This window comes from Scyliorhinus canicula, chromosome 11 (genome assembly GCF_902713615.1).
Source record: "Scyliorhinus canicula chromosome 11, sScyCan1.1, whole genome shotgun sequence".
In the NCBI taxonomy this organism is placed as follows: domain Eukaryota; kingdom Metazoa; phylum Chordata; class Chondrichthyes; order Carcharhiniformes; family Scyliorhinidae; genus Scyliorhinus; species Scyliorhinus canicula.
Genome location: NC_052156.1, coordinates 2803189 through 2820686, shown reverse-complemented (window position 1 = coordinate 2820686; position 17498 = coordinate 2803189). Strand labels below are relative to the sequence as shown.

Here is a 17498-nt window from a genome sequence, read left to right as displayed (position 1 = left end):
CCATCCTGCTGCCCACTCTGCTGCTGCCCACTCCCCTGCTGCCCACTCCGCTGCTGCCCACTCCCCTGCTGCCCGCTCTGCTGCTGCCCACTCCGCTGCTGCCCACTCCGCTGCTGCCCAATCTGCTGCTGCCCACTCCGCTGCTGCCCACTCCACTGCTGCCCACCCCTCTGCTGCCCAATCTGCTGCTGCCCGCTCCGCTGCTGCCCACTCTGCTGCTGCCCACCCCACTGCTGCCCACTCCCCTGCTGCCACTACGCTGCTGCCCACTCCGCTGCTGCCCACTCCGCTGCTGCCCGCTCCACTGCTGCCCACTCTGCTGCTGCCCGCTCCGTTGCTCCCTCTCCCCTGCTGCCCGCTCCGCTGCTGCCCACTCTGCTGCTGCCCACTCCACTGCTGCCCGCTCCAGTGCTGCCCGCTCCAGTAACGCCCGCTTCGCTGCTGCCCTCTCCACTGCTGCCCGCTTCGCTGCTGCCCTCTCCACTGCTGCCCATTCCGCTGCTGCCCACTCCGCTGCTGCCCACTCCGCTGCTGCCCACTCCGCTGCTGCCCATTCCGCTGTTGCCCACTCCGCTGCTGCCCACTCTGCTGCTGCCCGCTCTGCTGCTGCCCACTCTGCTGCTGCCCACTCCGCTGCTGCCCACTCTCCTGCTGCCCGCTCCGCTGCTGCCCACTCTGCTGCTGCCCACTCCACTGCTGCCCGCTCCAGTGCTGCCCGCTCCAGTGACGCCCGCTTCGCTGCTGCCCTCTCCACTGCTGCCCGCTTCGCTGCTGCCCTCTCCACTGCTGCCCATTCCGCTGCTGCCCGCTCCCCTGCTGCCCACTCCGCTGCTGCCCACTCTCCTGCTGCCCACTCTGCTGCTGCCGCTCTGCTGCTGCCCTCTCCACTGCTGCCCACTCTCCTGCTGCCCACTCTGCTGCTGCCCACTCTGCTGCTGCCCACTCCGCTGCTGCCCACTCTGCTGCTGCCCACTCCGCTGCTGCCCACTCTGCTGCTGCCCGCTCCAATGCTGCCCATTCCGCTGCTGCCCGCTCCACTGCTGCCACTCCGCTGCTGCCACTCCGCTGCTGCCCACTCTGCTGATGCCCACTCCACTGCTGCCCGCTCCACCGCTGCCACTCCGCTGCTGCCCACTCCGCTGCTGCCCACTCTGCTGCTGCCCGCTCTGCTGCTGCCCACTCTGCTGCTGCCCACTCCGCTGCTGCCCACTCTGCTGCTGCCCACTCTGCTGCTGCCCACTCCGCTGCTGCCCACTCTGCTGCTGCCCACTCTTCTGCTGCCCACTCTGCTGCTGCCCACTCCGCTGCTGCCCACTCTGCTGCTGCCCGCTCCAATGCTGCCCATTCCGCTGCTGCCCGCTCCACTGCTGCCACTCCGCTGCTGCCACTCCGCTGCTGCCCACTCTGCTGCTGCCCACTCCACTGCTGCCCACTCCGCTGCTGCCCACTCTGCTGCTGCCCACTCTGCTGCTGCACACTCTGCTGCTGCCCACTATGCTGCTGCCCGCTCTGTTGCTGCCCACTCCACTGCTGCCCGCTCCAGTGCTGCCCGCTCCAGTGACGCCCGCTTCTCTGCTGCCCACTCCACTGCTGCCACTCCACTGCTGCCCACTCTCCTGCTGCCCACTCTGCTGCTGCCCACTCCAATGCTGCCACTCCGCTGCTGCCCACCCTGCTGCTGCCCGCTCCAATGCTGCAACTTCCTCCTCCTCGAGCAGCTCCAGGTCTTACAGCCGCAGGGCATCCCCCAGGGCTGCGGTGACCAGCAGGAAGGCCACCATTGCTGGTTGCATGCCAATATCCATTGTTTGCAGGGGGTGAAAGGCCGACATGTTAGCGTGATGCGTACCCCCTGTGCCCAACCAGGTGGCACTGGGCTACATGGCGGCCCCAGTTGGCACTGCGGGATCCACCCCCCGCATCACCGCCCCCCCCATCCCCTGAACCTGTCAGTGGCCGGCACCGTGGGGCCTCTGGCCCTGACGCCCGTCCCTGATGCCAGGGGTACCGTTGGCTGGCACTGCCCTCACCAGGGCAGTTACTGTGGGTGTTACCCTGGACTGATAGGTGGCGGCATGTGGGGGTGAGGGGGGCGCCCATATGGCTGGTGGCACTGTGCAGAACTAGGGGTTAACGTGGGTGATCAATGGGTGCACAGTAAGCTGGCCAGGGCAGTACGTGCCATGGCACCATCCCAGTCCCGTGGAGGTCGCCCCGGCCACTCAGTCTCTGCCTCCACTCCTCCTGCCCTGGCAGGTCCCCCCCCCACCTCCGACACACACACAGCCGGCACGGTGAGTGTACGGCCCAGCAGCCTTCAGACGCTGCTCTCCATACCCAACACCCCCCTCTCTCTCCCTCGGCAGCCAGGACGCAAGCATCACCATTTTTAAAAGCACAAGTGAACCGCGCCGTCGGGAACTTGGCCCATCGGAGGCGGAGAATCGCGGAGACCCCAGAGAATACCGGGTCAGGCCCACAAATCACATGAAAAAGGTGTTTACTGTACATGCGGAGTGGAACGCATCAATGCCGCTGTCGAGGTGACAGAGGATTTTGACAGCAGCAGACGGTGAATCCTGGCCCTCTGTGTATATTACAGAGAGCAGCACCCCCTGTGGATACGTTAGTGAATAGCAGCCTCTGTGTATTTTTATTTTATTTATTCAGTTATGGGATGTGGGCTGGGCCAACATTTATTGCCCATCCCTGAGGATAGTTAAGAGTCAATCTCAAGTCACATGTAGCCCAGACCGGATAAGGGTGACAGATATCCTTCCCTATGGGGACTTTAGTGATGCAGGTGGGTTTTTCCTGGCCATCATTAGACTTTTAATTGAATTCAAATTCCACTGTTTGCAGTGGTGGGATTCGAACCTGGACCCACAGAGTATAACCCTCTGGATTACTAGCCCAGCGACAATTCCACTCCCTCCCCAAGAGGATTGTGCACATAGACACTGACATTAAGTTTCTACAAAGATGCAAGAAAGCAGACAAGATCCCAAAAGGGCTGCAGATCACAACCTGCGAATGCTCGCATTCTAAGCATTGTCTGGCATCTCTGACTTTGTCTATATATATGTTTCTGGAACAAACCTCTCCAGTCACCTGAGGAAGGAGCAGTGCTCCGAAAGCAAGTGTTTGAAACAAACCTGTTGGACTTTAACCTGGTGTTGTAAGACTTCTTACTGTGCTCACCCCAGTCCAACGCCGGCATCTCCACATCATTCCCATGAACTATAGGGGATAGCAGTCGCCATGTATATTATAGAGAATAGCAGCTTCTGTGTATACTGTAGGGAATCGCAGTCTGAAGGCAGGGTTCTCCGTCCCAGCAGCTGGCCAATGGGGTTTCCAATTGTCGGGAAAACAACGGCGTGAGTTCGCTGCCGTCGAAATGGAGGATACGCCGACAGAGAATCCAGGCCGTGTATATTATAGAGAATAACAGCCCCTGTGTATATTATAGAGAATAACAGCCCCTGTGTATATTATAGAGAATAACAGTCTCTGTGTATATTATAGAGAATAACAGTCCCTGTGTATATTATAGAGAATAACAGTCCCTGTGTATATTATAGAGAATAACAGTCCCTGTGTATATTATAGAGAATAACAGTCCCTGTGTATATTATAGAGAATAACAGTCTGTGTGTATATTATAGAGAATAACAGCCCCTGTGTATATTATAGAGAATAACAGTCCCTGTGTATATTATAGAGAATAACAGGCCCTGTGTATATTATAGAGAATAACAGGCCCTGTGTATATTATAGAGAATAACAGCCCCTGTGTATATTATAGAGAATAACAGTCCCTGTGTATATTATAGAGAATAACAGTCCCTGTGTATATTATAGAGAATAACAGTCTCTGTGTATATTATAGAGAATAACAGTCCCCGTGTATATTATAGAGAATAACACTGTGTATATTATAGAGAATAACAGTCTGTGTATATTATAGAGAATAACAGTCCCTGTGTATATTATAGAGAATAACAGTCTGTGTATATTATAGAGAATAACAGTCCCTGTGTATATTATAGAGAATAACAGTCCCTGTGTATATTATAGAGAATAACAGTCCCTGTGTATATTATAGAGAATAACAGTCCCTGTGTATATTATAGAGAATAACAGTCCCTGTGTATATTATAGAGAATAACAGTCTGTGTATATTATAGAGAATAACAGTCTGTGTATATTATAGAGAATAACAGTCCCTGTGTATATTATAGAGAATAACAGCCCCTGTGTATATTATAGAGAATAACAGTCCCTGTGTATATTATAGAGAATAACAGTCCCTGTGTATATTATAGAGAATAACAGTCCCTGTGTATATTATAGAGAATAACAGCCCCTGTGTATATTATAGAGAATAACAGTCCCTGTGTATATTATAGAGAATAACAGTCCCTGTGTATATTATAGAGAATAACAGGCCCTGTGTATATTATAGAGAATAACAGTCTGTGTATATTATAGAGAATAACAGCCCCTGTGTATATTATAGAGAATAACAGGCCCTGTGTATATTGTAGACAATAACAGTCCCTGTGTATATTATAGAGAATAACTGTCTCTGTGTATATTATAGAGAATAACAGTCCCTGTGTATATAACATAGAACATAGAACATAGAACGATACAGCGCAGTACAGGCCCTTCGGCCCTCGATGTTGCACCGACATGGAAAAAACTAAAGGCCATCTAACCTACACTATGCCATTATCATCCATATGCTTATCCAATAAACTTTTAAATGCCCTCAATGTTGGCGAGTTCACTACTGTTGCAGGTAGGGCATTCCACGGCCTCACCACTCTTTGCGTAAAAAACCTACCTCTGACGTCTGTCCTATATCTATTACCCCTCAATTTAAGGCTATGTCCCCTCGTGCTAGCCACCTCCATCCGCGGGAGAAGGCTCTCACTGTCCACCCTATCTAACCCTCTGATCATTTTGTATGCCTCTATTAAGTCACCTCTTAACCTTCTTCTCTCTAACGAAAACAACCTCAAGTCCAGCAGCCTTTCCTCATAAGATTTTCTCTCCATACCAGGCAACATCCTGGTAAATCTCCTCTGCACCCGTTCCAAAGCTTCCACGTCCTTCCTATAATGAGGCGACCAGAACTGTACGCAATACTCCAAATGCGGCCGTACCAGAGTTTTGTACAACTGCAACATGACCTCATGGCTCCGGAACTCAATCCCTCTACCAATAAAGGCCAACACACCATAGGCCTTCTTCACAACCCTATCAACCTGGGTGGCAACTTTCAGGGATCTATGTACATGGACACCGAGATCCCTCTGCTCATCCACACTGCTAAGAATTTTACCATTAGCCAAATATTCCGCATTCCTGTTATTCTTTCCAAAGTGAATCACCTCACACTTCTCCACATTAAACTCCATTTGCCACATCTCAGCCCAGCTCTGCAGCTTATCTATGTCCCTCTGTAACCTGCAACATCCTTCCACACTGTCTACAACTCCACCGACTTTAGTGTCGTCTGCAAATTTACTCACCCAACCTTCTGTGCCCTCCTCTAGGTTATTTATAAAAATGACAAACAGCAACGGCCCCAGAACAGATCCTTGTGGTACGCCACTCGTAAGTGAACTCCATTTTGAACATTTGCCATCAACCACCACCCTCTGTCTTCTTTCAACTAGCCAATTTCTGATCCACATCTCTAAATCACCCTCAATCCCCAGCCTCCGTATTTTCTGCAATAGCCGACCGTGGGGAACCTTATCAAACGCTTTACTGAAATCCATATACACCACATCAACTGCTCTACCCTCGTCTACCTGTTCAGTCACCTTCTCAAAGAACTCGATAAGGTTTGTGAGGCATGACCTACCCTTCATAAAACCATGCTGTCTATCCCTAATCATATTATTCCTATCTAGATGATTATAAATTGTATCTCTTATAATCCTCTCCAAGACTTTACCCACAACAGACGTGAGGCTCACCGGCCTATAGTTACCGGGGTTATCTCTACTCCCCTTCTTGAACAAAGGGACCACATTTGCTACCCTCCAGTCCTCTGGCACTATTCCTGTAGCCAATGATGACATAAAAATCAAAGCCAAAGGCTCAGCAGCTCTTCCCTGGCTTCCCAGAGAATCCTAGGATAAATCCCATCAGGCCCCGGGGACTTATCTATTTTCACCTTGTCCAGAATTGCCAACACTTCTTCCCTACGCACCTCAATGCCATCTATTCTAATAGCCTGGGTCTCAGCATTCTCCTCCACAACATTATCTTTTTCCTGAGTGAATACTGACGAAAAGTATTCATTTAGTATCTCGCTTATCTCCTCAGCCTCCACACACAACTTCCCACCACTGTCCTTGACTGGCCCTACTCTTACCCTAGTCATTCTTTTATTCCTGACATACCTATAGAAATCTTTTGGGTTTTCCTTGATCCTACCTGCCAAAGACTTCTCATGTCCCCTCCTTGCTCGTCTTAGCTCTCTCTTTAGATCCTTCCTCGCTTCTTTGTAACTATCAAGCACCCCAACTGAAACTTCATGCCTCATCTTCACATAGGCCTCCTTCTTCCTCTTAGCAAGAGATTCCACTTCTTTGGTAAACCACGGTTCCCTCGCTCAACCCCTTCCTCCCTGCCTGACTGGTACATACTTATCAAGAACATGCAATAGCTGTTCCTTGAACAAGCTCCACATATCCAGTGTGCCCAACCCTTGCAGCCTACTTCTCCAACCTACACATCCTAAGTCATGTCTAATGGCATCATAATTGCCCTTCCCCCAGCTATAACTCTTGCCCTGCGGGGTATACTTATCCCTTTCCATCACTAACGTAAAGGTCACCGAATTGTGGTCACTGTTTCCAAAGTGCTCACCTACCTCCAGATCTAACACCTGGCCTGGTTCATTACCCAAAACCAAATCCAATGTGGCCTCGCCTCTTGTTGGCCTGTCAACATATTGTGTCAGGAAACCCTCCTGCACACATTGTACAAAGAACGACCCATCTAATGTACTCGAACTATATCTTTTCCAGTCAATATTTGGAAAGTTAGTCTCCCATAACAACTACCCTGTTACTTTCGCTCTTTTCCAGAATCATCTTCGCCATCCTTTACTCTACATCCCTAGAACTATTAGGTGGCCTATAGAAAACTCCCAACAGGGTGACCTCTCCTTTCCTGTTTCTAACCTCAACCCATACTACCTCGGAAGAAGAGTCCCCATCTAGCATCCTTTCCGCCACCGTAATACTGTCCTTGACTAGCAGCGCCACACCTCCCCCTCTTTTTCCCCCTTCTCTGAGCTTACTAAAACACCTAAACCCCGGAACCTGCAACAACTATTCCTGTCCTTGCTCTATCCATGTCTCTGAAATGGCCACAACATCGAAGTCCCAGGTACCAACCCATGCTGTCAGTTCCCCTACCTTATTTCGTATACTCCTGGCATTGAAGTAGACACACTTCAAACCACCTACCTGAACACTGGCACCCTCCTGCGAAGTCAAATCTGTGCTCCTGACCTCTATACTCTCAATCTCCCATACCCCAAAACTACAATCCAGGTGCACGAATTATAGAGAATAACAGTCTGTGTATATTATAGAGAATAACAGTCTGTGTATATTATAGAGAATAACAGCCCCTGTGTATATTATAGAGAATAACAGCCCCTGTGTATATTATAGAGAATAACAGCCCCTGTGTATATTATAGAGAATAACAGTCCCTGTGTATATTATAGAGAATAACAGCCCTTGTGTATATTATAGAGAATAACAGTCTGTATGTATATTGTAGAGAATAACAGCCCCTGTGTATATTATAGAGAATAACAGTCTGTGTATATTATAGAGAATAACAGCCCCTGTGTATATTATAGAGAATAACAGTCTGTGTATATTATAGAGAATAACAGTCCCTGTGTATATTATAGAGAATAACGGCCCCTGTGTATATTATAGAGAATAACAGCCCCTGTGTATATTATAGAGAATAACAGCCCCTGTGTATATTAGAGAGAATACCAGTCCCTGTGTATATTATAGAGAATAACAGCCCCTGTGTATATTATAGAGAATAACAGTCCCTGTGTATATTATAGAGAATAACAGTCTGTATGTATATTATAGAGAATAACAGTCTGTGTATATTATAGAGAATAACAGTCTGTGTATATTATAGAGAATAACAGTCTGTGTATATTATAGAGAATAACAGTCCCCGTGTATATTATAGAGAATAACAGCCCCTGTGTATATTATAGAGAATAACAGTCCCCGTGTATATTATAGAGAATAACAGTCTGTGTATATTATAGAGAATAACAGTCTGTGTATATTATAGAGAATAACAGTCTGTGTATATTATAGAGAATAACAGTCACTGTGTATATTGTAGAGAATAACAGTCCCTGTGTATATTATAGAGAATAACAGTCTGTGTATATTATAGAGAATAACAGTCACTGTGTATATTATAGAGAATAACAGCCCCTGTGTATATTATAGAGAATAACAGTCTGTGTATATTATAGAGAATAACAGTCACCGTGTATATTATAGAGAATAACAGTCCCTGTGTATATTATAGAGAATAACAGTCTGTGTATATTATAGAGAATAACAGTCCCTGTGTCTATTATAGAGAATAACAGTCCCTGTGTATATTATAGAGAACAACAGTCCCTGTGTATATTATAGAGAATAACAGTCTGTGTATATTATAGAGAATAACAGTCACTGTGTATATTATAGAGAATAACAGCCCCTGTGTATATTATAGAGAATAACAGTCTGTGTATATTATAGAGAATAACAGTCACCGTGTATATTATAGAGAATAACAGTCCCTGTGTATATTATAGAGAATAACAGTCTGTGTATATTATAGAGAATAACAGTCCCTGTGTCTATTATAGAGAATAACAGTCCCTGTGTATATTATAGAGAACAACAGTCCCTGTGTATATTATAGAAAATAACAGTCTGTGTATATTATAGAGAATAACAGTCCCTGTGTATATTATAGAGAATAACAGTCCCTGTGTATATTATAGAGAATAACAGTCTGTGTATATTATAGAGAATAACAGCCCCTGTGTATATTATAGAGAATAACAGTCTGTGTATATTATAGAGAATAACAGCCCCTGTGTATATTATAGAGAATAACAGTCTGTGTATATTATAGAGAATAACAGCCCCTGTGTATATTATAGAGAATAACAGTCACCGTGTATATTATAGAGAATAACAGTCCCTGTGTATATTATAGAGAATAACAGTCCCTGTGTATATTATAGAGAATAACAGTCTGTGTATATTATAGAGAATAACAGTCCCTGTGTATATTATAGAGAATAACAGCCCCTGTGTATATTATAGAGAATAACAGCCCCTGTGTATATTATAGAGAATAACAGTCTCTGTGTATATTATAGAGAATAACAGTCCCTGTGTATATTATAGAGAATAACAGTCTGTGTATATTATAGAGAATAACAGTCCCTGTGTATATTATAGAGAATAACATTCCCTGTGTATATTATAGAGAATAACAGTCCCTGTGTATATTATAGAGAATAACAGTCCCTGTGTATATTATAGAGAATAACAGTCCCTGTGTATATTATAGAGAATAACAGTCCCTGTGTATATTATAGAGAATAACAGTCTGTGTATATTATAGAGAATAACAGTCCCTGTGTATATTATAGAGAATAACAGTCTGTGTATATTATAGAGAATAACAGTCCCTGTGTATATTATAGAGAATAACAGTCTGTGTATATTATAGAGAATAACAGTCCCTGTGTATATTATAGAGAATAACAGTCTGTGTATATTATAGAGAATAACAGCCCCTGTGTATATTATAGAGAATAACAGCCCCTGTGTATATTATAGAGAATAACAGTCCCTGTGTATATTATAGAGAATAACAGCCCCTGTGTATATTATAGAGAATAACAGTCCCTGTGTATATTATAGAGAATAACAGTCCCTGTGTATATTATAGAGAATAACAGTCCCTGTGTATATTATAGAGAATAACAGTCTGTGTATATTATAGAGAATAACAGTGTGTATATTATTGATAATTGCATTTACGGAATATTTTTAAGGGGGATGTAATTTGATTCTGGGCAGGTGGTGTCTGATATCAGTGGTAGATGGGAATATGGAACTGAACAGAAATGGATTAGCTGTGAACTTATTGAATTGCAGAGCAGACTCGAGTGACCAAGTGGCCTTTTTCTGCTCCTATTTTGTGACTTTGTGCATTAAACCCTTGACCATGCCCGCTCTCTGCTATCCCCACAGGTATGTGATGGTGACAACACCCTTCTGCTTCGAGCCCAACATTCGTTACGAGATTAGCGTCCGGTACCAGCGGCTCCGACCTGCCCAGTGGAACACAAACACTTTCATCATGGTGGATTCTGTAAGTGTTTAACAGTTTCTGTCATTGCTTTAACTCCAGTTACCTCAATATAATGACCACTCCCCTTTACATTATTCCGTACATTTCCCCTTTCCATATCCAGACGTACAAATTTTAAACAACAGAATTGCCAGAATCTGAAATAGAATTTACAAATGCTGGAAATGTGCAGCAGGTCATTCAGAAGCTGGAGGTTTGTTACCGATCACCTTCTCAGGTACTGAGCACCTTGCTCAACATCCACCTGCAAAACATGCTCCCGAAAACACTGTATCGGCTGTTCAGTCCTGTGGGAAAATCTGGTCCCACCCGGCACACGGGCTTTCCAGCGACGAGGGGTGCTGTGACTGGGACCGGTCGATCTCGCTGGCGGGTCAGCTCCGGAACCGGGAAACAGGTGGCGGAGTGGTCAGTAAATCCCAGCCTTTGTTTCTGTTTAATTTTGTGTTAATTCCAGCAGGTTGACACGAGTTATTGAAAACATTTTTGCAAGTAATATTTTTTACTTCTGTTCCATCAATTATTCTATTGGTAATGCTCCAAATGCAGTTCTTCAACTCTCCCCCTCACTCCCACACCCTTTAATATCCCACCCAATCTAATCCCCCTCCTCGCAGCCTTTAATATCCCACCCAGTCTAATCCCACTCTCCCCCTCACTCCCCGCACCCTTTAATATCCCACCCAATCTAATCCCCCTCCTCGCAGCCTTTAATATCCCACCCAGTCTAATCCCACTCTCCCCTCACTCCCCACACCCTTTAATATCCCACCCAGTCTAATCCCACTCCCCCCTCACTCCCCGCACCCTTTAATATCCCACCCAGTCTAATCCCACTCTCCCCCTCACTCCCCACACCCTTCAATATCCCACCCAGTCTAATCCCACTCTCCCCCTCACTCCCCGCACCCTTTAATATCCCACCCAGTCTAATCCCCCTCCCCGCACCCTTTAATATCCCACCCAGTCTAATCCCCCTCCCCGCACCCTTTAATATCCCACCCAGTCTAAACCCCCTCCCCTCACTCCCCGCACCCTTTAATACCCCACCCAGTCTAATCCCACTCCCCCCCTCACTCCCCGCACCCTTTAATATCCCACCCAGTCTAATCCCACTCTCCCCCTCACTCCCCGCACCCTTTAATATCCCACCCAGTCTAATCCCACTCTCCCCTCACTCCCCGCACCCTTTAATATCCCAACCAGTCTAATCCCCCTCCTCTCACTCTCCGCACCCTTTAATATCCCACCCAGTCTAATCCCCCTCCCCTCACTCCCCGCACCCTTTAATATCCCACCCAGTCTAATCCCCCTCCCCTCACTCCCCACACCCTTTAATATCCTACCCAGTCTAATCCCCTCTCCCCTCACTCCCCGCATCCTTTAATATCCCACCCAGTCTAATCCCAATCTCACCTCACTCCCTGCACCCTTTAATATCCCACCCAGTCCAATCCCACTCTCCCCCTCACTCCTCGCACCCTTTAATATCCCACCCAGTCTAATCCCCCTCTCCCCCTCACTCCCCACACCCTTTAATATCCCACCCAGTCTAATCCCCCTCTCCCCTCACTCCCAACACCCTTTAATATCCCACCCAGTCTAATCCCACTCTCCCCTCACTCCCCGCACCCTTTAATATCCCACCCAGTCTAATCCCCCTCTCCCCCTCACTCCCCACACCCTTTAATATCCCACCCAGTCTAATCCCCCTCTCCCCTCACTCCCAACACCCTTTAATATCCCACCCAGTCTAATCCCACTCTCCCCCTCACTCCCCACACCCTTTAATATCCCACCCAGTCTAATCCCACTCTCCCCCACTCCCCCACACCCTTTAATATCCCACCCAGTCTAATCCCAATGCCCCCTCACTCCCCACACCCTTTAATATCCCACCCAGTCTAATCCCCCTCCCCTCACTCCCCGCACCCTTTAATATCCCACCCAGTCTAACCCCACTCTCCCCTCACTCCCCGCACCCTTTAATATCCCACCCAGTCTAATCCCCCTCTCCCCTCACTCCCACACCCTTTAATATCCCACCCAGTCAAATCCCACTCTCCCCCCTCACTCCCCGCACCCTTTAATATCCCACCAAGCCTAACCCCACCCCCCCTCACTCCCCACACCCTTTAATATCCCACCCAGTCTAATCCCACTCCCCCTCACTCCCCACATCCTTTAGTATCCCACCCAGTCTAATCCCAATGCCCCCTCACTCCCCGCACCCTTTAATATCCCACCCAGTCTAATCCCACTCCCCCCTCACTCCCCGCACCCTTTAATATCCCACCCAGTCTAAACACACTCTCCCCCTCCTCGTACCCTTTAATATCCCACCCAGTCGAATCCCACTCCCCTCTCACTCTCCACACCCTTTAATATCCCACCCAGTCTAATCCCACTCTCCTCCCTCACTCCCCACACCCTTTAATATCCCACCCAGTCTAATCCCACTCCCCCTCACTCCCCGCACTCTTTAATATCCCACCCAGTCTAATCCCACTCTCCCCCTCACTCCCCGCACCCTTTAATATCCCACCCAGTCTAATCCCACTACCCCCTCACTCCCCGCACCCTTTAATATCCCACCCAGTCTAATCCCACTCTCCCCCTCACTCCCCACACCCTTTAATATCCCACCCAGTCTAATCCCACTCTCCCCCTCACTACCCGCACCCTTTAATATCTCACCCAGTCTAATCCCAGTCTCCCCCTCACTCACCACACCCTTTAATGTCCCACCCAGTCTAATGCCACTCTCCCCCTCACTACCCGCACCCTTTAATATCCCACCCAGTCTAATCCCACTGTCCCCCTCACTCACCGCACCCTTTAATATCCCACCCAGTCTAATCCCCCTCACTCTCCGCACCCTTTAATATCCCACCCTGTCTAATCCAAGTCTCCCCTCACTCTCCGCACCCTTTAATATCCCACCCAGTCTAATCCCATTCTCCCCCTCACTCCCCACACCCTTTAATATCCCACCCAGTCTAATCCCACTCTCCCCCTCACTCCCCGCACCCTTTAATAGCCCACCCAGTCTAATCCCCCTCACTCCCCACACCCTTTAATATCCCACCCAGTCTAATCCCACTCCCCCCTCACTCCCCACACCCTTTAATATCCCACCCAGTCTAATCCCACTCTCCCCTTCACTCACCACACCCTTTAATATCCCACCCCAGTCTAATCTCCCTCACTCCCCGCACCCTTTAATATCCCAGCCAGTCTAATCCCACTCTCACCCTCACTCCCCACACCCTTTAATATCCCACCCAGTCTAATCCCACCGTCCCCTCACTCCCCGCACCCTTTAATATCCCACCCAGTCTAATCCCACTCCCCTCTCACTCTCCACACCCTTTAATATCCCACCCAGCCTAATTCCACTCTCACCCTCACTCCCCACACCCTTTAATATCCCACCCAGTCTAATCCCACTACCCCCTCACTCCCAGCACCCTTTAATATCCCACCCAATCTAATCCCCCTCCCCGCACCCTTTAATATCCCACCCAGACTAATCCCACTCTCACCCTCTCTCCACACCCTTTAATATCCCACCCAGTCTAATCCCCCTCCTCGCAGCCTTTAACATCCCACCCAGTCTAATCCCACTCTCCCCCTCACTCCCCACACCCTTAATATCCCACCCAGTCTAATCCCACTCTCCCCCTCATTCCCCACACCCTTTAATATCCCACCCAGTCTAATCCCACTCTCCCCTCACTCCCCACACCCTTTAATATCCCACCCAGTCTAATCCCACTCTCCCCTCTCACTGCCCGCACCCTTTAATATCCCACCCAGTCTAATCCCACTCTCACCCTCTCTCCACACCCTAATATCCCAGTTATTTGGCTATTTTCACATTGCTGTTCATGGTAGTTGCTGTTTGTAAATTGGCAGCCGTGACTCCCAAATTATAACGACTCTTCAGAAAGTTCTGTACCTCTGTGGCTGTAAAACTGAGATTGTCTGATGTGCTGTGTCCATTTTGTTGAAAGTATGAATTCTCCTGTAAGAATGCAGAGGTATCTTTCCAGAATGCCGAGCTTGTGCACTAAATGCCTGAGCAGAGGGAGCAGCTTATTACCAATTGGAGACAGTAAAGGAATTTGACGTCCTGTTTGCTATTTGGTGGGTGGATTTGCAAATGTTAGCGATTCCCAGACTCGGTTCTAATGACTTCTCTTCCCTCACAGCTGGTTCTGTTGCCCAAGTATACCGAGCTGCCAGGGTTTGTTGGCATGGACCCGCTCGCAGTCCATCACCGTGAGGAGATGATGCGGTACATGTGCCTGGATTCCTTCATGATGGCCACTATGCCAATGTTGGCGGAAATGTGTGCCAGGCTTATCTGCAGTATCTCGGCTATCATGCACGACGGGGCTCTACGTACGTATCAACGTGCAATGTCGGTGTGAAACTCTCTGCTTTCCTAATCCTGAATAGCATCTCTGTCTGGTGTTCCAGGGAGTGAGAAGGAGTTTCAGTGACTCTGTTTACCTTTAAATAAAGCACCAGCCCGTGTCCCTGGGACCAATATTGATCCTTCAGCTAACATCACTAAAATTGATTGTCTGGCTATTCTCACTTTACTGTCTGTGGGAGCTTGCTGCGCACAAATTGTGTTTCCCACATTGCAACAGTAACTATACTTCGGAAAGTATTTAATTGGTGTAAAGTGCTTTGGAATGCCCTGAGCTTGGGAAAAGTGTGGAAATGCAAGTTCTCTCTCTCCATTCTGGGCGCAGAGTTTGTGTCCCCCGATCTCGCGAGGCAGGTGTGTCCCCCGATCTCGCGAGGCTGGTGTGTCCCCCGATCTCGCGAGGCTGGTGTGGCCCCGATCTCGCGAGGCTGGTGTGGCCCCGATCTCGCGAGGCTGGTGTGGCTCTGAGCTGTGTTTGTGTCCCCCGATCTCGCGAGGCTGGTGTGTCCCCCGATCTCGCGAGGCTGGTGTGGCCCCGATCTCGCGAGGCTGGTGTGGCCCCGATCTCGCGAGGCAGGTGTGGCCCCCGATCTCGCGAGGCTGGTGTGGCCCCGATCTCGCGAGGCTGGTGTGGCCCCGATCTCGCGAGGCTGGTGTGGCCCCGATCTCGCGAGGCTGGTGTGGCCCCGATCTCGCGAGGCAGGTGTGGCCCCCGATCTCGCGAGGCAGGTGTGGCCCCCGATCTCGCGAGGCTGGTGTGGCCCCCGATCTCGCGAGGCTGGTGTGGCCCCGATCTCGCGAGGCAGGTGTGGCCCCCGATCTCGCGAGGCTGGTGTGGCCCCGATCTCGCGAGGCTGGTGTGGCCCCAATCTCGCGAGGCAGGTGTGGCCCCCGATCTCGCGAGGCTGGTGTGGCCCCGATCTCGCGAGGCTGGTGTGGCTCTGAGCTGTGCAAAACTTGTCTCCAAGACCCAGGAGTTGTTATTCTCTCCTGGTGACAGGCTGAGCTGTGTATGTTCACCCCTGGGTGGGAAGGAGATGAGTTTATCTTTACTCTGAATGTGGTCTCTCAGAGCCCAGTGAGTACAACTCCTTCTCCATCCATGGAAACATTTTCCTGAAAATCACTGTAATTGCTGTTGGAAATTACAGTGGCTAGCACTGCTGCCTCACAGCTCCAGGGTCCCAGGTTCGATTCCCGGCCGGGTCACTGTCTGTGTGGAGTCTGCACGTTCTCCCCCTGTGTGCGTGGGTTTCCTCCGGGTGCTCCGGTTTCCTCCCACAGTCCAAAGATGTGCGGGTTAGGTGGATTGGCCATGATAAATTGCCCTTAGTGTCCAAATGTTCGGTGGGGTTACGGGGGTCGGGCAGGGAAGTGGGCTTGGGTGGGGTGCTCTTTCAGAGGGTCGGTGCAGACCTGATGGGTCGAATGGCCTTCTGCACTGTAGGGATTCCCACTTTTGTGAAGAAGTTCACCGCTAAACATCCTGACAGGGATTCTCTGACCGGCGGCGGGTCGGAGAATCCCCGGGGGGGGGGGAGAATTACACTCCGCTGCCTGATGGCGGCTTCCCCATTCTCCGGTGCCAATTCTCGGGCGACCGTGGGATTCCCGCTGCGCGGGTCGGGGGCCGTTGGCAGCTGCCCCCCCCCCCCCCCCCCCCCGGCGATTCTCCGGGCCCCAATGGGCCGAGTGGCCGTCGAGTTTAGCCGAGTTCCGCCGGCGTCCCACACGGCGGGACCTGGAAGGTGTGTCTGCGGGGGCTGTCCTGGAAGGGAGGCGGGGGATCCGACCCTGAGGGGGGCCCCCATGGTGGCCTGGCCCACGATCGGGACTGACTGATCAGCGGGCGGGCTGGTTCCGTGGGGGCCTATTTTACTCCGTGCCGAGCCCCTGTAGGGTCCCGCCATATTGCCCGGGGGCCGGCGCAGTGAAGGGAACCCCCGCACATACCCGGAAATATGCTGGCCGTCAAACTACGCTGGCAGTTCCGCGCATGTGCGAACTCGCGCGGGCCGTTCCGCGCTAGCTGGAGCTGCAGGGACCACTCCGGCACTGACATCGCCTCCTCGGAATGGGAGCATTCCCCAATATCGGGGACCGTTGATGCCGGAGTGGTTGGTGCTACTTTGCACACCGACGTGGGGACACAGCCCCGTTATTGGAGAATCCCGCCCCTGGTTTTCATTGTAAGGGTCTGTCCCGATGCCCTTGGTTTGCCACCAGCTTTACTGTATTTTCACATTCTGGATGGGGAGGTGCTGACCCAGTGGTAATGTCACTACGCTGCTAATCTACAGGCCCAGGCTGATACACTGGGGAATACACTGGAATTCCCCAGCCTCTGTACACCCGGCCCAGGGTGGAGAATCCGGGCTGGAATTCCCCAGCCTCTGTACACCCGGCCCAGGGTGGAGAATCCGGGCTGGAATTCCCCAGTCTCTGTACACCCGGCCCAGGGTGGAGAATCCGGGCTGGAATTCCCCAGCCTCTGTACACCCGGCCCAGGGTGGTGAATCCGGGCTGGAATTCCCCAGTCTCTGTACACCCGGCCCAGGGTGGAGAATCCGGGCTGGAATTCCCCAGTCTC

The 17498-nt window shown here is 50.0% G+C and overlaps 1 protein-coding gene across 1 annotated transcript in view; it reads left to right on the top strand.

The window, feature by feature from the left end:
* Positions 1-17498, top strand: part of lamb2l (laminin, beta 2-like) — a 268095-nt gene that overhangs the window by 143219 nt on the left and 107378 nt on the right. The window contains exons 19-20 of the mRNA XM_038812008.1: positions 10347-10467; positions 14682-14874. Coding sequence (XP_038667936.1) covers positions 10347-10467; positions 14682-14874 — 314 coding nt within the window. The remainder of the gene's footprint in view (positions 1-10346; positions 10468-14681; positions 14875-17498) is intronic.